At 38.3% G+C, this 20,824-nt stretch overlaps 3 protein-coding genes across 3 annotated transcripts; 2 read left to right on the plus strand and 1 right to left on the minus strand.

Moving 5' to 3' along the window:
- Positions 1-7,683: 7,683 nt before the first annotated feature.
- Positions 7,684-12,140, plus strand: LOC102708642 (serine carboxypeptidase-like 51). The gene is made up of 12 exons (XM_006660324.3): positions 7,684-7,937; positions 8,101-8,195; positions 8,480-8,587; positions 8,731-8,962; positions 9,093-9,136; positions 9,226-9,293; positions 9,413-9,518; positions 9,671-9,870; positions 9,994-10,114; positions 11,099-11,151; positions 11,238-11,376; positions 11,777-12,140. The coding sequence occupies exons 1-12, from the start codon at positions 7,814-7,816 to the stop codon at positions 11,840-11,842; spliced, it is 1,356 nt and encodes a 451-aa protein (XP_006660387.1). The 5' UTR covers positions 7,684-7,813; the 3' UTR covers positions 11,843-12,140.
- Positions 12,141-12,380: 240 nt separating this feature from the next.
- LOC102708919 (dnaJ homolog subfamily C member 28-like) lies at positions 12,381-14,779 on the minus strand. Its single transcript, XM_015840388.2, is given in 4 exon segments — positions 12,381-13,026; positions 13,113-13,443; positions 14,561-14,595; positions 14,597-14,779. Coding segments are annotated over 4 exon segments (570 nt in total). The 5' UTR covers positions 14,711-14,779; the 3' UTR covers positions 12,381-12,936.
- Positions 14,780-15,032: 253 nt separating this feature from the next.
- Positions 15,033-15,946, plus strand: LOC102709198 (polcalcin Phl p 7). Its single transcript, XM_015840329.2, has one exon. The coding sequence runs from the start codon at positions 15,289-15,291 to the stop codon at positions 15,532-15,534; it is 246 nt and encodes an 81-aa protein (XP_015695815.1). The 5' UTR covers positions 15,033-15,288; the 3' UTR covers positions 15,535-15,946.
- The last annotated feature ends 4,878 nt before the right edge of the window (positions 15,947-20,824 follow it).

Genomic DNA, 20,824 nt, shown 5'->3' on the forward strand with positions numbered 1-20,824 from the left:
GCATAATCTAATTACACAATTAAGAGATAAATCATGAGATGAATCTTTTGAGCCTAATTAGGCCATGATTAGCCATAAGTGGTACAATAACCAACATGTATTAATGATGGATTAATTAGGCTCAAAATATTCGTCTCGCAGTTTCTCGGCGGGATCTCTGTAATTTGCTTTTTAATTTGTGGCCAAAAACCCTCGATGATATCTGATAAAAATGTCTGACGTGATATTTGTTCTAAGAATTTTTTAAAATCTAAACGCATCCTAAGGAAACCAAGTACCATTGCGAGGTACAAACGCAACGATATAGAATAGAGTACATTTTCTTGTTACTCTTTTATGGGCGGAGGGAGGGAGGGAGCGGGCAGGCATGCAGTGGAGATAGATAGATGCAGCTGGTGAGGACCGATGAAGTAGCTAGCTCACATCACATGAATGATGGCGAACTGGAGTACGTAGTGACTGATGAGTTTGGTAACTAGGCAATTCCATTCCATTCAATTCCTCCGCTTAAACAATGTACTTACTTGTAGCATTGGCATGTATATTATGTACAGGACCACTTAAAAACAGCACGCCTAATTAATTAAACAATCAATGCATAATTATTTTTCAAAACACAACACAAATGAATAAACTCGTGAGACTCAAGTACTCGTAACTATAAACACACACCCTATTCCTATGACACATCCAAAAACTAAGTTAGTTATATCTTGATATTAAAGGAATCTCCGGTTCTCCACTAACACTTCGCTATCAACGGTTAAGAGAAAAATCGAAACAACATATTTACCACTAAAAAATAATGTATAAATGAAAATATTATCTATGTGTTCTTAGGCCATGTTATTTTAGCTTAGGATTATTATAATCTAGATTATTGGAAGTAAGCTGAAAGAAACAGATAACTTATTGAAGTAGCTTATTATAATCTGGAGCCCAGCTTATTATAATCTGATAAACTCATTTAGGTGAGCTTTTCCTAGCTTATTGAGTGAAAAAATTACCCACCATACCACCCCACTCCCTATTTAGACTTGCAAACCCAATAATCCAAGCTCTAATAATCTAGTAAAAAACAACTCATAGCTTATTCTACTACAGATTATAATAATCTAGCTTATAATAATCTGACTCAATAATCTAGATTATAAAATCTTAAGCTGAAAGAAACAGTGCCTTAGTGACTTATAATAAATTGGAAAATAAACTGTAATAAATAAATCCTAAAATATATTCTAAATTTAAGGTTGAAAAAAAAAGATAGCCGAAACAATCAATGTATATCAAACTGTCCAACGTACTTCACTGACTGACGAGCTAACTAACTAGCACATGAGAGTACTGCTGCTATTAATATTGGCCGTACTGTTAATGCACACATAAGTGCCCACATGGCGTGCCCGTACGTCCTCAACTTCTTTTTTTCTTCGTGAGGGGAATTTTTTTTCACAAAGATAAATATTAATATATCTGCAGCTTTTATAATTGTAATACTACAATGTTAGCACTTCAGCTTCTGTCAGCGTTCAATCCAATTTTATGTTTGATGATATTTAGTTCAAAATTTTTACTAACCAATGCTGTACATTTAGAGATGGAGACAGTATATTACACCGGACATTCCCAAGAAGTCAGGAAAAAAAACAAACGATTGCAGTTAGTTAAAAAGAATTTCTTATGGGTCTTAATAGCAAATCATTAATCATATGGACTCGTTGCAATAAATTGAAGTCTTTCCGTTCCGTTTATGCTTACGCTTAATAAACCAAAATTTAAATTTTCAACCTTAAATTTAAAGTTGATTTTAAGGTTTTTATTGAGGTTCATTTTCTAACCTTGTCATATATATAAAAATTTTATTCATAAATTATTTTTTATTTATAAATATGAGTTTAACTTTTTCCATGAAACAAGCCAAACAATCATCAACAGGGGCCTGGTTTTCATACAGCATAGAGCTGAAGTGCTGGTTTTCCGTTGTGCATATTTCTCTGTTATACTGATAGTTTTATTCTTTTAAGTGTGATCGCCCATCTGGGTTAGTTCGTTTCATAATATAATACTACTACTACTATTTGTGTGCTAATTTTAGCGCCACAGAAGATCATGTCACGGCCCCGTGCTAAGGAAGGAAAATGTGTGGCCTGCTAAGAAAAAATGATAAAGAGGGCCACCAACCAATTAAAACCCAACAGCCCACGAAGGAAAGCCCACTTATCTCCCTCAATGTTTTGGGCCTAAGTAGAAAATGTTTTTGGCCACAGAGGAAAATGGTTGGAACGTCTTATGGCCCATGAAGGAAAACGTACAGAAGAAATACTCGCTCTAACATGTACCCTATATATTTTCTATTAAGATGTTTTGGGTCTACTTAGATTTAAATCAATAATTAAATATGTTTTATATATGTGACATATCTATATAGATTCTGTAACAGAACATCTTATACAATATGGAACAAAGATAATACTAGTAACTGCACATCTCTCTTTAAAAAGAGAGAGAGAGAAAACCGCACATATCTCTCTCTCAAGAAATGAAAGAAACAAACGAAGGAAGGAACGAAGCAATGAAGAACTGCACTATAAGAAGAAGAATAATAATAATTCCATTGCATTAATTGTACATTTGCACTGCATTAAGTTTGCATTTACGTAAAGGCAAAGAAAGCAGCAAACACAATGAAGATTGGAAGAAGAAGAAGGTTGAACAAAGTACGTAGTTGGTTGCTTATTTGGGATCGAGCGTGCGCAACAAGTAGTAATTGGTTACATACATGCATGTGTTCTTACTTCAGAGTTTAACTTGTTTAAGGTTGAATAATTTTATAACAAAAATAGAATATTGAATATATTTTGACAGTGTGTTTGTTTTATGTTAAACATATTTATCTAGTTATCTATGAACTTGGTTAAACTTAAATAAAATAAAATGTTTATGATATAAAACAGAAGAAGGAGCATATTGTCACTTTGGATTAATGCACATGTTTCGAAAGCTTCTAAAGCATGTGATTTATAATATAAAAAGAGCAAAATACATACCAAATTTGCGTTTACTCTCAAATAATCATCACAAACCATTCCACCCGTCAAACATTCAGCAGAGAGAGAGAGAGAAAAAAAGAAGAATAACAAAGTGTCAACGGCACCATAGGCAAAGTATTGTTGGGCGCATATTTTAAGCCCAAGACCACGATGCATTTATTATAAAATTACTCTAGCTACACTTTTTAATATATATATATATATATATATATATATATATATATATATATATATATATATATATATATATATATATATATATATATATCAAGACTAAGTTGTTGTTTGTTTCCATAAGTTCTAGTACTAAAAATTAGTCCTAGCACTAAAGTCCTTTTGGTTCTATCCTGTTTGTTTAGAAGGACTAAAACCTCATTAAATGACATATTCAACAGCACACGGCACACACCCAAAGCTATAGGTCTAGAGTAGTGGAGTAGGTGTGCAATAGGTCTTTAGTCTCTTTTAGCACCTTTCTCGAGGACTTATAGACCTAGGTAGTTTTAGCCTCGATTAGTCCCTCATGTTAGATATTTTAGGGACTAAAAAGGGCTAAAGTGAAGGGACTTATGGATTACCCCTCCAAACAAACAATCCCTGATATATGCACCCCTTAGTATAAGCTATTCTATATCCCTTTATTTCTAAAGCCTCCTAAGGCCCACGCCACCTTCCACCTCTCTTTTCAAGACCCAAAAATCACCCCACCTCATTTAAAGGTTGGTCAAAGAGTTTTCGCTGTGAATCAACCACTTATGAGTTTTCCCTCATTTCTATCTAAGTCCCCATCTCGTCTAACAACAATTCTGCAGCAACACGAAGGTAAAAATATAGTAACATGACAACTAATTTACAGTGACAACATTGAAACATACACATAAGAGATCCACTTTTAAAGCATTTTTCTAATAATATGGTACAAACGTTTTTAAAAAATAATATATGAAGTGAGAGATAAAGTTGTTTAAAGTTTGAAAGCTATACTACTTTAAATGTCTCTAGTGGTGGTGGCAGTGAATCTGCCACCACGGTTTTCTACGGTTGTTTTACAAATTAGTCCATAGTACTTCCTGATATTGCGGAATAATCCATATTTGGTTCAAACAAGCGATATTTGTATAGTTGAGAAAAAATATTGTAACATTTGTAATATATTTTCATAGCAAAGCATGTGTATTTTGCTAGTCTTAAAAAGTATCTATAGGATTTGTATTAGTATACACCAATGATATGTCAATAGCTACAGTAATGCTACATATTTTATGTACCAATAATGTCATGTTACTATAAAATATATTATATGTAGCAATAATGTCACGCTACATATTTTATGTAGCTACAGTAACACTACATATTTTATACAGTTACGTAGCGATACAAGTGCAGTAACATATACGATGTTACTGCATAATTACGGTAACGTCGTGGTGATATAAGTATAGTAACATCATGATCAAAGTATAGTAACATGAGATGTGACTGCATACTATTGCTTCGATACAAATAATACATATAGAAGAGCTAAAAGGTTGTATTCTCAATCATTAGGGAGCGATATCTCATGTTTCTTATATTATTTTTTAAAACCGTTTTCACTACAGTGGTTAAAATGTTAAATATGATTTAGAAAACTAGATCCATCATGATATTGTTACTGTATTTTATAAGACATGTTACTGTATTTTTGACTTCGTGTTACTGCATTTTTCAGATAGACGAGACTGGATAAATGTGGTGTATAAAGTAAGGACAAAGGATGGGTTTGATCGATGTTGGAGAGTTTTGATCAAGCCAGAAGAGAGGTTTGGGCCCTTGAAAGAGGATGAGAGATGGGTTTAGGTCTTACCGAGGGGAGGGGGTATAGAATAGCTAAGCGGAACACAGATGTCGGTTTGTCAGAAGAAAACGTTTTCCCGGTAGCGTGCAGTGACAACCGGCCTTTTGCGCGCACGCGTCTGCAGGACCATACTCGGTTTTGCATGTCGCCATTCCGGGGCTGGACAGCTCGACTTACCTACCTGCATTATTTCTTCTTCTTAGTTTTTAGAGTATTACAAAAATACATATATATCACGATTATATATGGCAGCTTTCTGTATCCTAACTGTGTAAGGACCTAGAGTGATTCTAAGTAATTATATCATCGTTATATGTTATTTTCTAATATCATTAAATATTTTTTAAATAAGTATTTTTATAGTTGAACATATATATCCTCACAATCACCTATGTCCAAAACCCTAAATATGGATGAGTTGTGTAGGAAGAAAAAAACACAATTGCCTCTGACTCGTACTTACCGAATGCACGATACTTCTTTTGAGATCAACACTTTTTTGAATGGTGAAGAAGGTATCCAGACTAAACATAATTATTAGTAAATTACCTATATAATTACATCACCAGTACCTATTATGATAATTAATAATTTCTTTTCGTATCTAGAGCCAGCAAGTTATATTATCCCCTCGTTTTCTGCGCGCACGAACTATTTATCTTAACCCCTCGTTTTCCGTGCGCACGAACTAGTTATCTTAACCCCTCGTTTTCCGCGCGCACGAACTACTATGGTGTATTTTTTGTTAAAAAAAATTATAGGAAGTTATTTTTAAAAAATCATATTAATCTATTTTATATTTTTTAATAATTAATTAATCATGTATTAATCTATTATTATTATGTTTTCTGCATCGGATAACTAACCCACCCCACCCCTTCTACGGACCACGGCCTACGTACCTCACGGTTATGGTAAAATCTCTCGTACAGTACTGACAACAATACTGCAAGGTTCCTATCGATCTCGCCAGCGGTACGCTGTTGGGTTGGTTGCGTACGTTGCGTGTGAGAAACAATTGAGAATCGATCATGGTTATGATCGAGGTATATAATAGACACAGATAGATAGATGTACGTACGTAGTGCATCGATCGATCAATATCGGTGGTACACGTTACGTTGCATGCCATGAAGAAGCAAAAACTAACGACAAAAACATCCAGATGGATGTACAGATGTATCTATCGATCGACGACATGATCGCCCAAACTATTATATATAGTGTATATATGTTCGCGAGATATATATGATTCGATTGTTTGCACGTCGTCGTCTTGGGTGAAGAATCGATCAATAATGCATGCTCTAGCCAGCCAGTAGCAGCCGAGCGTCGTCTAGGACCAATCGATCGAGCCACACGCAATCCAATCCAGTCCATCCCATGGAATGGAATAATAATTAATGGATGGTGGAAGGGAACACGTATGTACAACTTCATGAAACGATCCAACATGCATGCATGTAACTTACCTATTTACTGCTGTCTCCGATTCTTCGTCCCATAAAAATTTTAATTTTATATCCGTTTTATTTTAAAAAAGATTATTAAAATACTTAAAAAATTAGTCACGCGTAAAATACTATTTATCTTTTATCATCTAATAACAATAAAAAAAATAATCATAAAAAAATTTCAAATAAAATAGAGTTAAACGTTGAATAAAAAATGAAAATAAACTTATTTTGTGAGGTATCTTTATTTCTGTTAACTAAAAAAAAGAGGATTGGAAGTTAATTTAAATGAAGAAATCAATGGTGGGTATAGCACGAAGACTCTTTTTTGGTCGTGGATTTTGGATCTTTTGTTGACACGCTTCTAAGCTACTAATTGAGCGTTTCGTGCAAAAAATCCTATTTAAAATCATCGCTTGACATTTGCAAAGCAAGTTCATTTGGTCTATCACACAAAACCAAATGTACAATTTATAAAATCTAAAAAGTTCACGACGAATTATAATGAGATCAACATGAAAATTGTTCTGCGGCCGTGGATTTTGCATTTTTATTGGCACATTCCTCAAGCTAATAACCGCACGTTTCATGTGTATATATATATATATATAGGGTTTTTTTTATTATTTTTGAAAAGTACCTCAAGGTACTATCCATTTTACACTAAAAAGTGTGTTATCTTGAGGTACTTTTTTAAGGATGGTAAAAAAGCTCATATATAAAATATCATCACATAATATTGTAAAACAAATTTTCAACTCCACGGTAGTTAATTTAATCATTATACCTCAAGAAGTAGCTATCATACGACCAGATAACCTACAAAATCTTAAATGAGTTTGCATATACATATTCTTAGCAATCTAAAAAACAATGTTAGAAAAATAAACTAGGGTAAAAAAAATCCCCTCAAAATTAACTTGAAATTTAAGTTTAAAAATTTAATTTTGGCTTATAAACATAAGCAGAAGCAAAAGGATGAGTTGCAAAGTTTTCATGTGCTCAAAACAGAAAAGGTGTGATTGTTTGGCCTTTCTATAAAAAAACCAAAAGACATACGATGTAAAAGTCAAGACTTAAAAATAAATTTCGATGAAAACACCTAAAGCCTATTGTAAATTTAAGGTTAAAAATTATATTTTAGCTTAATTATAAGTATAAGTAGTAACGAAAGAGGAGTAAAAAGTTAAATGATCCGGCTATTTATTTATATACTCTCAAACCCTTATTGAAAAATCAGCCCTGACAAAACGCAAACGCAAGCCTTAAATGATTGTACAGCACCCAGACACCGGTCGAAGCACGTAAGTATAAAAATAAAGGGAGACGACATGGATAGGTCAGGTCAGTCGTCGCCTGCACTGCAACTACTAATATCAAGTGCTCTCGCTCGCTGATCACGAGCTGGAGGCAGAGGCTGCCTCTCGTATCCCTGTCACAAGCTAAGAGATCCAGTCCCACCAAACACTGCCATGGAGTCCGTACTCCTCGCCTTCCTCTTGCTGCTCGTCTACTGCACCACCGCTCTCCCGTCCGCCGCCGCCGCCGGCACGCCGGACGGCTCTGAGGAGTGGGGCTATGTCCAAGTCCGCCCGAGTAAGCAGCTCGACATCTTGCAATTCGATGATCTTCTTCTTGTTGTTGCTGCTGTTGCTGCTGCTGCTGCTGTTGCTGCAGAGATTAATCAAGTAATCTAGATCGATGCCATATATATGCATGCATCTCGCGTCATCTTCCTCCTCCTTGTATATATGTGCAGAGGCGCACATGTTCTGGTGGCTGTACCGGAGCCCGCATCGCGTGAACAACGGCAGCACGCCATGGCCGACAGTGCTCTGGCTGCAGGGAGGCCCGGTACGTCACGTGCCAATTAAGCTCTCTCTCTCTCGATCGCCTTCCTCCGATCCATCGATCTATCATCATCGATCTCTCTGTCTGATTAATTGTACAGCACAGCACATAGCAGGCAGGCAGTCAGTTTCGATCGAGCATTGATTATTGATTGCTTAATTTGCACATAAGTAGGAGTATAGTATGTACTGGAATAGCTAGCTGAAATTAATCATATAGTATAATAATATATATCCAGCTAATTAATTAATTAAGAAGCAATTAATATGCAATGCATATATATGTAGGGTGCGTCTGGCGTCGGGTATGGCAACTTCATGGAGATCGGGCCGCTGGATACGGACCTCAAACCCCGAGCCTCCACCTGGCTCGCCAAGGCTGACCTACTCTTCGTCGTAATTATTCTACTCTACTTAGCTCTTGTTCATTCATTCATTCTAAATAAATGGTTATACATATGTTAGTATGTTAGTAGTAAGTCATTTACATGGAGGGAAAATGCAATAAGTAAAGAATGGTTGGTGAAATTATATGGCAGGACAACCCAGTGGGCACGGGGTTCAGCTACGTGGAGGGCGGCGGGCTGCTGGCGCGCACGGACGCCGAGGCGGCGCGCGACCTCACCACGCTGCTCTGCCACCTCAACGCGCGGCTGCAGGGGAGGCCGCTCTACATCGTCGCCGAGTCCTACGGCGGCAAGTTCGCCGTCACCACCGCCCTGGCCGCCCTCAACGCCATTCACGCCGGCCGCCTCGCCGCCAACCTCGCAGGTCCTACTCTTCTCTTCTCTTCTCTTCTCTACTACTCCTCTTTAGTCTAGCAATGAACTTTATTGATTTTAATTATATTATGCATGCATCATCGCATTATCGATATCGATGAATATCTGTATGTATGCAGGAGTTGCGCTTGGCAATAGCTGGATTTCGCCCGTCGATTCTGTGGTAATTAATTATATATGCAAAACTAATTGCAGATTTGCAGTTAATTATAAGCAAAACCCACTAATGTATGTATGTTTTGGCGGGTGCAGCTGTCGTGGGGGCCGTTGCTGTACCAGGTGTCCCGCGTCGACGAGAACGGCCTCGCCCTCTGCGACAGGTTCGTTCTTGTATACCCTGCCGCCTGAATGCATATATGTATTAGCAGTTGCAGATTTAATTAATGGTGGTGCAAATTATTACTAGTTAGTTACTAATAACAAGGTAGGATGGATGCAGGGTGGCGAAGCAGATTAGTGTGCAGGTGAAGAGTATGCAGTTCCTTGAGGCGGAGAGCTCGTGGCAGGGCCTCGAGAACCTCCTCCTCCAGGAATCCAACTCTGTCGTACGTCCCTCCCTCCCTGCACATTACTAGTATATAGTATATAGTAGTAGTATTAATTAACACACACACACACACATACAATGCAATGCATGCCATCGATCGATCGATCGAGTTTAAATATATATTACATGAATGAATGAATGCACGTATAGGATTTCTACAATTTCCTCAAGGACGACTCGTCGGAGGATGCTTTGGCGATGAAGAAGCAGAGGTCAACGCTGGCGTCGGTGGGGCGGTCGAGGCGGCGTTACTCCAGCTACCTGAGCTCCAAGGCAGGCGGCTTCCACTTCCAGGGCCTCATGAACACCATCATCAGGGACAAGCTCCGGATCATTCCCCAAAACCTCACGTACGTACGCACGCACGCTTTCTATTTTCTTTTCTTATATCTATCTATGTATTTACTATACATATGCTCACAGTTTATGCATCAACATACAAATTTAATTGTTCCATATATACTACTTTGCAGATGGAGAGAGCAGTCAGACGATGTGTTCGAGGCTCTTGCAGGAGACTTCATGATACCCAGAATTCACGAGGTCGACCAGCTCCTCAACCTAGGCATCAACGTCACAATCTACAGCGGACAGGTACCAGGGGTGATGGAAAAATAATTTATAAATAAAACTTTTATAAACATATTTTTAACCATCTAATAACCAAGTTTAAAAAATAAACTTCGATAAAAAACCTTAACAAAAATTCAAAATTTAATTTATAAGCATAAACAAAAACGAAAAGACGAGGTTACTGGTTACTCTATCTGCCTGCCCTGCTAATACTATCACTTAGGAGTATTCATGTACTTCAGTATAGTAGAACCACCAGTTGATAGCAGTCGATCAAATTGAGTTCATACCCAAACCTTGCACGCAGAGACATACAAAATGCTGAGACCTGAGAGATAGATGCACACTAGTACAGCATTGTGCTTCACTTGTCCGTCATCAGGGAAGAAACCTGTTGTCCGTCACCAGTTGGCTGTTGCATGTATAGCTACAATAGTACTACAAGCTTACTGTGGATAGCTAGCTGCATGCCAACTCAAGCGGCACATGCAATCTCTGTGATCCATCGCCCCCAAGAAATATAAATATGGAGTATTCCACATGACAACACAACAAGAGCACAGTGCAAGTTGCTCTCTCAAGTATATGTACCTGTGCATAGATATGTGATGTGATATCCTTAGGCTTATCACGGGCAAATATCCGGACGAATATGAGTATGTGTCTGGTTGTAACTTTTGTTTCTTGTACTACAAATACAAAAAAGCTAGCTAGGCCACCCCCTATATATGTACTGTAGTTGATTAATAACTTCATCTATTGGGAAACACACAACCTTCATCGTAACAGACACATGAACCCTGACATGTGTGACTCTCCAGTTTGTCTCAACTTCTGAACCGTATTGTTGATATATATATATAGACATAGTTGCTAGCTAAAAGCCAAATGCATTGCAGCAACCAACTATACATGAAAATGAATAGGTATATCATATCTTCTGAAGATATCCAAATGTTACCTTTTACTTGAGTATAGTTAATTTGCATTTGTTCATGCATGCAGCTTGATCTGATCTGTGCGACCAAGGGAACACTGGATTGGGTTCAGAAACTCAAGTAAAAAACCTTAATCTGCAGCTTCTGCACAGCCCTACTCTCTCATCAGGACAAGTGGTTTAATTGCCCATGTTCTTCTTTGTCAGGTGGGATGGTCTGAAGAACTTCACAAGCTCACCCAGAGTGCCACTCTATTGCAATGGCGGTGAAGCTGCTGGCACCCAAGCCTTCCTAAAATCTTACAAGAACCTCAAATTCTACTGGATACTAGGAGCTGGGCACATGGTAAGTACTAGTAGTAATCCCTAGCTATTAAAACATGAATTATTGGTAACTGATGTGGTCAGATGAGCTACCCTGATTGCATGCAAATGAAATTATTTGCGTGCAACCATAGCCATCAGGATTCGGACAGGCTAGATTCAGTGTGAGCTGGAAAGAGTGTGCATTCATGTAGTAGCAGTTGGTTGGGAGTTTCTTCAAGGATCAATACTAGCATTATATAGCACATGCAGAAGCAATACAGCAGTGGCTTTGAGAAAGACAAGAGGCCGGCAGGCACACATGCACCAACAGTGATAGATAGGGAAAGGATGAGCTTACTAGGACAGGCAGGTGAACTGCTGTAGTGGCTTCTTCAATGTATATGGATGCTGAAATCCATTTTTTCCTCTCTTGCTGACAGGTACCAATAGACAACCCTTGCCCTGCATTGAAGATGCTTGCTGACATTACACAATCTCCTGCATAGTAGAAAGAGGATGGCATTACATGCTGACACCCACTGAAGATTCTTTTTCAACTTAATTCTACTTTCACTTTTTTTACAGAAAAGAAAAAGGATATCATAGCATTGATGAGACAAGAAAAGAGTGATATAAATAGAGAGAGAGATCTGTTTCACTTTGAATGCCATATTCTCTGTTTCACTTATAATGCCATATTCTTTATATTATAGTACTTGTGCAGCTGATTTTTCGGTGACAGGGTACAATCAAAAATCAAAATTCATTGTAAGAGGTTGCATAGCGCAGCAGTTTCCTGAGCCATGACCTGATGATATGACCTGACCTGCTCGTGCATCTTGTTCGACCTCATTGTTTGATCCCTTCAAAGCTCGACATGAATACAAGGTCTCATTGCAGCTTATCCAAAATATAGCAAAAACCTGTAAAATTGTATTAAGAGGTGCCAAAATTTTTCACACTAAAATTTTGATACCTCACAATACCTACGAAGTACTATAAAATTGCTCAAAAATAAAACCTTTTTAAATTCTAGATACAATAATAGCACACATATTACTACTAGCATTCAACTCTGCTACATCCCACCATCTGAAACACTTGCAAACAGAGCAGCAGGAGAACTTCCCAAAATGAATCAAAATCGCCAGAATTTGTGTTCAGCGGGTCAAGGAAAAATTGGAGCAAAGAGAGGTAGCAATAAATAGTTAATTTCTTCCTTGTTTGGTTGGTTGGCTGCCCCAGATGGTGCACTGGGATGCCTCCTGTCGGTCCACAAAGTGACCTTGATGTAAATCATCAACTCCTTTTTCCTCTTAATTGAAATAGCAGGGCTCCTGCTACATTTCAAAAAAAAAGAGAGAAGAAAATAAGTTCTGCTACATCGATCGCGTCGATCCCCTTTGCACTTCATGCTAACACACCTGAAAATCTACTAAGACCAAGATGACTGCATTGAAGTCCCGTGTAAACCTATACTTTCTGGATTGTTTATTCAAGCAATTTACCCCTACTCGAGTTCTAAGGTATATTCCAATACAACAAAATCCAGAACAAAGCCTATAAATCTGCATCGCAGTAGCCTTTTTTTTTTCCTGTCTTACTTCAGTTTCAATTTGTCCAGCTCCTTGCCCCAGTTAAGACCAAACATTTGCCGCCCAAAGGGAACTATCAGGTTGTATCGGAAAACCTATAATATTTGAGCAAAATGAAACTCTAGATTAGTCCATCTTTGTTCGGTTCATTAAGCATATCCAGGCAGGTAGCCAGTAGCACCTTATCATTTATTTGGCGAATCTGTTCCTGAAGTAGCCTGCAATCGTCATGCCAGGTAGAATGATCATCCTCAGAGTGGTTTGCCCAAGCCTTCCTCAATGCCAATCTCCATCGTGCAATCATGCCACGGATTTCCTTGTTCAGCTCAACCCATTCGGGTGCACAACCGTTCCTCGAAAGTATTCTGTAAAGGGTGTCTTCTGCAGGATCTGCATGAGGGTTTGAATTGAGGTTTAAAGGTTTTCCCTTCCCTGGAAGATTTTCGAAGTGCCCTTCTTCCATTGAATGCCATATTTTTTGTTCCACAACATTGATTATATCAGTCTCAGCTCTGCAATATACCAAGAAAGTTACTAGTCATGTGACAATCCACAGTATTTGACAGCTGATACAATTAGTAATGCAAAAATGTCATTTGGTCAGATCAGTCCAATCCTTCAGGCGACCCAGCCAATAGAAAAAAAAGCAAAAAGCAAAAACGTCAGACATGCCAATACGAAACAAGTTAGAACATTTGTGGGCTACACAATTTGGCGAATTAGTATAATCATCAACTGACATAGAAGCAAGAAATCAGAGTGCAGGAATGCACACCAACTATGGGCTAGATTGGTTGCTACATACAAGGTAAAACACAAATGGTCTGACAAAGAGATGGAAAAGTTGTTAATAGCAACTTGCTGGGTGCATGTGCCTCGGCTAAGCTCTGAAGTGAAAAGCTTAGAGCCTTTTATCATGATATATAAATTGTTTAAAGCAACCAGATGAATAAATGCATAAGATATCTTGACAGATCGACCATGCATGTGTTGTACCTAAGATTAAACATGAGGTGAACAAGACTTTTTTGAAACAATATCATGCTGTTACACGGTTTGAACATTGTCTATCTTGTTGGTTGAGGGCAGTGATGATCAATTCATCGGCGTTGTTACATATTGACAAATGATTACCATCAGAAGGATAATTTGAACTGATGTTGCACAGTATCACGAAAAGATGGATAGTGTTTGGAACATGTTTAGGACACACTGTCCATCAGCATCCGTTTGAGCTTATAAAAAATCATCATTCAGTAATCAGTGGGCAGTTTTGGCTGTTGTGGTTGCGAAGTTAAAGTTGATGAGGCAGGAAAATTCCATTGTGCGATGTTCCACTGTAAAATTCCTAACACAACACAGTTTTTTCTTTTACAATCGAAATACCCGATGTATCACCACAAATGGTTGCTCAGGTGACATGAGTAGAACAGAATGATATTTAATTTCAGCGTAATTAAATCTGTTGTGATGCCGCTCAAAGTGACATGGAATGTTTAATAGCTGATTAAATTAGGCAAATACTACTAGCTACAAAGGAAGGCAGGAGGTGCCATGGTACTAGAGGAATAGAAGCAACGAGACGACAAGGCGATTAGTGAAGGACGAATCGTACGGGGAGATATATACCTGACGGCGTTGGCGCGGCCGCGGAGCTCGGGGGGGGAGCTTGCGGTCGGTGACGGCGTCCATGACAGCGGCCAGGCGGTGCTGGGACGAGGGCTTCTTATTCTTCTTGGTGCTTGTCCGCGGAGGATCCAGGGGAGGCAGGCGCTTCATCCGCCCAGGGCGAGGACCAGAAGGGCCGGCAGCGCCACCGCCATGGGAGAAATCTATCTTTCTTGCCTAAGGACGAGGGAGGCTTGGTGAGTTTGGTTGGGCCGGCCCATGAAAATTAATGCTGGGCCCCTAGGACGTGGGCTGGGCCGCAACCGCCCAATTTGGGCTCTGGTTGAACGGTTCCATCGGCGGCGGCGACGATCTCTGCCGGCCATCCATCGCATCGCATGTGGTGCTGCGCGATCATCTCCATCTCTCACCTCGCCGCCACCCTACGTTCTTCTTCTTCCTCCTCCACCGCCATTTCCTGCTCCAGGCCATGGATAATCATCATCTATAAATATGTCGCCTACGCAGCTACGAGCTGATTGGTTCATCGACGCAGCTAGCTACGTGCGTTCGTTGAAGCAGCAGGATTAATTATTATAGGCCATTCGACAGACCTCGATCGATCTCTCGTATCGACTTAATTCCATCCTAGCCACGTACTGTACTCCAGTATAATCCCTTGAGTGAGTGAGAGACTGTGAGACGTACCCCGCAGGTAGCTAATTAATTAAAGGAAGGAAAGGGAAGGGATGGCGGCTTCATCTGCTGACATGGAGAGGATCTTCAAGCGGTTCGACAGCAACGGCGACGGCAAGATCTCGCTGTCGGAGCTGACCGACGCGCTGCGGACGCTGGGGTCGACGTCGGCCGACGAGGTGCAGCGCATGATGGCCGAGATCGACACCGACGGCGACGGCTTCATCGACTTCAACGAGTTCATCTCCTTCTGCAACGCCAACCCGGGACTCATGAAGGACGTCGCCAAGGTCTTCTGAATTCTCATTCCCATCCCATCGCATCCACCACCTATCCATCCTTCATCTTATCTTACTATATATAATAACCTACACTATATATGCACTCATATATATTTCTCATGTTATTATTATAATCAATCTCCTCCCTTAATTATTCCTTTCATTTCCTTTCCTTCCTACCTGCACCGATCGACTCCTCCATTTTTATCCTTGATAATGATAATTTATTATTGAGGCACTTACCTCGATCGCACATGTATGGGTTATTTTCATTTTTTTTTCAGGAAGGGATACTGGGTTAATTAATTTGTACTGTGTTTCAGTTCACTGTAATGCCTTTCTTTCTCTTCCTCTATTAAAAATAAACTCCGCTGAACTTTGAAATGGTTCAGTTCCATATACTATATATATTTTGATACGTACTACCTAATGTAATCATCTGCATGTGTGTATTTCTAGGGATCGCTATAGGTCGACACACAGCTATTTTATGATCGACTCTAATTCAACTAAATGAACTAAATTTTATTTTGTGGTGAAACTTAGTTCATTTTGTTGAATTAGAGCTGACCCTACACTATCCGTGGATCGACCATGCCCATCCTTATGTGTTCCAGTCCTCAGCACCTATATAAATATATTATGGGCTTTTCTACTATCCTGCAAAAATACCTTGAGGTTCTTAAAATTATGGTATCTTAAGATACGATTTTTTATGTTTAAAAATGTGTTACTGCCGGACCAAGAATAAAAATTACCGAGGTGATCTACCTATTGGCTAATATAGCAATTAGTATAGTATAAATTAGTTAGAAATCAATAATCTACCCGGGTTCTGTGCACCGGAGAGGGTGTACATAGGTACGCTCCTGACCTTAAGGTATTCTTCAGGAAGTGTAAAAAAATCCTGTATTATATGAGCTTTTTATCATCTTTGAAAAATACCTCAAGTTATCACATATTTTAATGTAAAAATGTGGAGATACCAAAAATTTATACTAAAATTCTTGGTACCTTAAAAAAAACTTTTCACGGATGGTAATTAAAAAAGCACATATTATATACATGTAGCTGCAGGATAAACAAGTTGTACTGCATGCATGTCTGTATAACTGGACCGGCCGAAAGTAAGTTTAATTAGGTGAGATTTAGCGATTGATTTTGTGATGATTAGGTATATACTATTACGTAATTACAAACAGTACACATATAAATATACGAGAGAGAGAGGGATGGATTCCACTATGGTCACATCGAAGATATATGGACGATGAAGCATGCACACATCACACACACATATATACATACATATATATATATATATATATATATATATATATATATATATATATATATATATATATATATATATATATATATATATATATATATATGTATGTATGTATGCCTCCCATGGGGGAGTCTGAATCATTCCCAGCTTTGAATCCACAACTTCATCATTTCCATCCGTTCAAAGTCGTGTCGAGTCGAGTCGAGTCCGACACGCAGTGCGCTGCGCTGCTGCTTTTTTTTTTTTTTTTGCACTGGAGTGGATGGAATCGTCGTGGAAAGGATTAATCGACACAGATGCAGATGCATTAATTCGTCCAATGTCCATGCATGCGCCCGGCCATCATTAACTGTTGCTTGCTTTTACGTGTGTGTGCTAGCTTGTACTAGTCCTACTCGATCGTAATTAACAAAGAGTAATAAGCAATTTTATAGTAAGGTACTAAAATTTTAGTGTAAAATTTGGTACCTCCTAGTACTAGATACCAAGAAGTATCAAAATTTTACACTAAATTTTTGGTACCTTTTCGAGTACTATAAAATTCCTCAACCGTAAATGATCATCGTACGTACCACACCTGCATTATTACGACCACTCCAGTATATATATCAAAATCATATCACAGCAAAGTAAACTAGCCAAATAATTCGAGTTGACCGACACACAGTAGCTCCTACTACAGTCCACTAATTAAGATGGAGTATATATATATGTTTGGCCTGGGAAAATTAATTAATTATGTTATACAGCTATGATAGCTATTCAAGATCGACGGATACATCGCTAAATGCCATGTACTCACTAAACTTTAATTTCAGCGACTCGTTTGTGTCATAAAAGCTCTATTTTTTTAAAAAAAATGATTGCATTAGACTTTGAGAAAGTGGGAAGGGTAAATTCATTCGAGTTTGAACAATTAAGTAATATGTATTGGTTGGATTTTTTTTAGGAAAGTGAAGTATATATAGGTGTTTGTTTGAATCTGAGAAAATGAAAAACACTTTCGTCTTTTCATTGTACTAACTAGTGTACATCTTGTTATGTATGAAATTGAAGAAAGGTAGAAGCCATTTTGGCACGAAGGTAGTGCATATAGACGCAGCTGGAATGACTGACTGAACAAGCATACGTACGTACAGGAGTGTACTCCGTATGACAGCTAGCGTATTGTCAAGTACTGTCGACTGAATATTCCTGCAGCCGATATGATGTACGAGATCATTTCGCACGTACTACGCCTGCATGAAGCTTGCCTTGCCGGCCGGCCTCTGCATGCTTTTCATTAATTCCCGTCTTAATTACTTTTGGTAATTAAGCAGCAGCCTTGGGTTTGGGTAATTAACCAGCTAGCTAGCTTTTCCTAAATTTGCTGCACTTCACACAACCGGCTTGCCTGCAGGCTTTCTTGCTTGTCGATCGATATATCAGTACTCACTGTGTGTGTGTCTACCTGTTCCCTGCAATTGCATGCGTGCGTGCTGCTCTCTCTCTCTCTCTCTCGGTTACCGAGAGCTAGCTAGCTGCTTCATCTTTCTCGACCGCTATGCGTGCCTGCTAGCTGCATCCGTACTCACGTTGTTGCATGCATCTAATTTGGCTGCTGGATTTTTATTATTAATTATTCCTGCACACACACGCATGCAATTCAATTCCATGGTCGACCGATCCTTTATGTGTGGACTATACATACATACTCCATATTCTCTTAGGCTTGTTTAGTTTTCAAAAACTTTTCCTAAAAACATTATATTAAACTTTTAAATATCTAAATGAAGCATTAAATATATATAAACATTAAAACTAATTACACAGTTATGAAGAAAATAGTAAGACGAATATTTTGAGCTTAATTAGGACGTGATTAGTCATAAGTGCTACAGTAACCAACATATGCTAATGACGGATTAATTAGACTCAAAAGATTCGTCTTGCGGTTTACAGGTGAAATCTGAAATTTATTTTAATTAGACTACGTTTAATACTTCAAATGTGTGTTTAAAGTTTTAATGTGATGTTTTTTAATTTTTTTCAAAGTGGGCCTTGTTTAGTTCCCAAATTTTTTTTCAAAAACATCACGTCAAATCTTTGGATACTTAAATAGAGTATTAAACATAGATAAATTATAAAACTAATTGCACAGTTACGGAAGAAATCTTGAGACGAATCTTTTGAGCCTAATTAGAAAGTGATTAGCTATAAGTGCTACAGGAACCAATATGTGCTAATGACGGATTAATTAGGCTCAAAAAATTCATCTCGCGGCTTCCAGCCGAAATCTAAAATTTGTTTTGTAATTAGACTACGTTTAATACTTCAAATATGTATCCGAAAATTTGATGTGATGTTTTTTAAAATTTTTTTTAAACTAAACAGCACCTAAACAAGGTCTTAGCTAGCTAGCTGCATGCTCCCTACTTGTGTGAACTGTCAAGTCAAGATACATATATCTCTTTTAACTGGTGGACAAACACATGAATCCAAGCCAACCAGTTGATATGTGTATGTCTCATCGATCGCCTGCCTACCCTCAGCTTGAGATCGCTCGAGCGAGTTATCTTATTTCTGCTTATTATTTAAATAATTTTGAAAAAAAAGAAGATATATTAATATGCTATTAATTAAGGTTTTGATGTGTACTTAATCACAACCTTAATGTTTTGATGTGTACTTAATCATCAATGCCACAATGGGCCCCTGGGCGGCCGGCGTGTGCTTAGGTCTAAAATAAACGCTGGCTGCTGGATATATAATTAAAGTTGTGAATGATTTGTACTAATGGCAGACATGTATCTGTACTAGTACCATGTAGTAGTATATCTTTACTACATCATTGCATTTGCAAAGATTCATATATAATCAACCGATCGAGACTACGGCATGTCCTCCACTCGGCGGCCCGTCCGGCACTTTTAATTTTTCTGCAAACTGAAACTAGTAGAGTACAGTGCAACATATATGTTTCATTAAAATGATGGAGTGCATGCAACTAAATAGGATATAGTACTATAAAGCTACAAATAGGTTCAGAAAAAAAAAGATCATCTAAGCTAATTAACAATTAAGTCGGTACCGAGAAAGAATGGTTTTAGACCAATTCTGTTTTGAAATGTGGCACCAGTAATCTATATATCTGATATTCTGCCTCCCTAAGCTTCCAAAATGCAACCTAACATATATATATGAATGTCCGCGCATTTGCACGCGCTGTCTTCCCTAGTTGAAATATAAAGTGAGTGCAGTGCAGGACAAGATCGATGATCGATCGATAGATGTGACAATGAGCAGTGCTAGCTTGTGGTGGAAATGTTTGGTGCAACAACGAATTGACATGATATCTTAATCGAGTGCTAAAAACTACTTTTTAGTTTTGTTTGTTTTTTTATTCTAACATATAGAAGTTAAATTTAAATTTGTATGTTTATGGAATGAATATATAACTCATAATTATCTATCTTGTCAAATTTTTTATATTTTGTGATGGTTATTTACGTGTCATGCAAGGGTGGTGTTTTCCGCATACATCCATCACCAACCAACTTATATTTCATAGTAAGAGAGAAGAAATTAATGGCGCTAGGAATTTATCTGTTGCATTATTTGCTATAGCTAGCCAGGGAATGATAATTAAGGAAGTGATCGATCGAAATAAGGAAGATACGGTGGCTTAATCATCCTGCAGGCTCTAGCTAGCTAGCTAGTGGCCGGGTTGCATGCTAGTGCTGCATCGATGATATGATGCCAACTCTGTCGGCCTCATCAACCCGGCCGGCCTGCATAACTTTCTCTATGCACTACGCATGCATTCATTCTCCAGAGTCCAGAGATCAGATTCAGATTAGATTTTCTTGCCTACCCGGCCGTACGTGCAATTGAGCTAAAACCACACATATATATACCATCGATCTAGCTATAACAGTGTACCTACCTTAATTGTCTCCAAATAAACTAAAGCTCTATGCATCGATAGATCTGTCACATGCAAGAGCTTTAGTAACTAAGCTAGACTTTCTCTGTCCA

The sequence above is a fragment of the Oryza brachyantha genome, chromosome 8, assembly GCF_000231095.2.
Source record: "Oryza brachyantha chromosome 8, ObraRS2, whole genome shotgun sequence".
Taxonomy (NCBI): domain Eukaryota; kingdom Viridiplantae; phylum Streptophyta; class Magnoliopsida; order Poales; family Poaceae; genus Oryza; species Oryza brachyantha.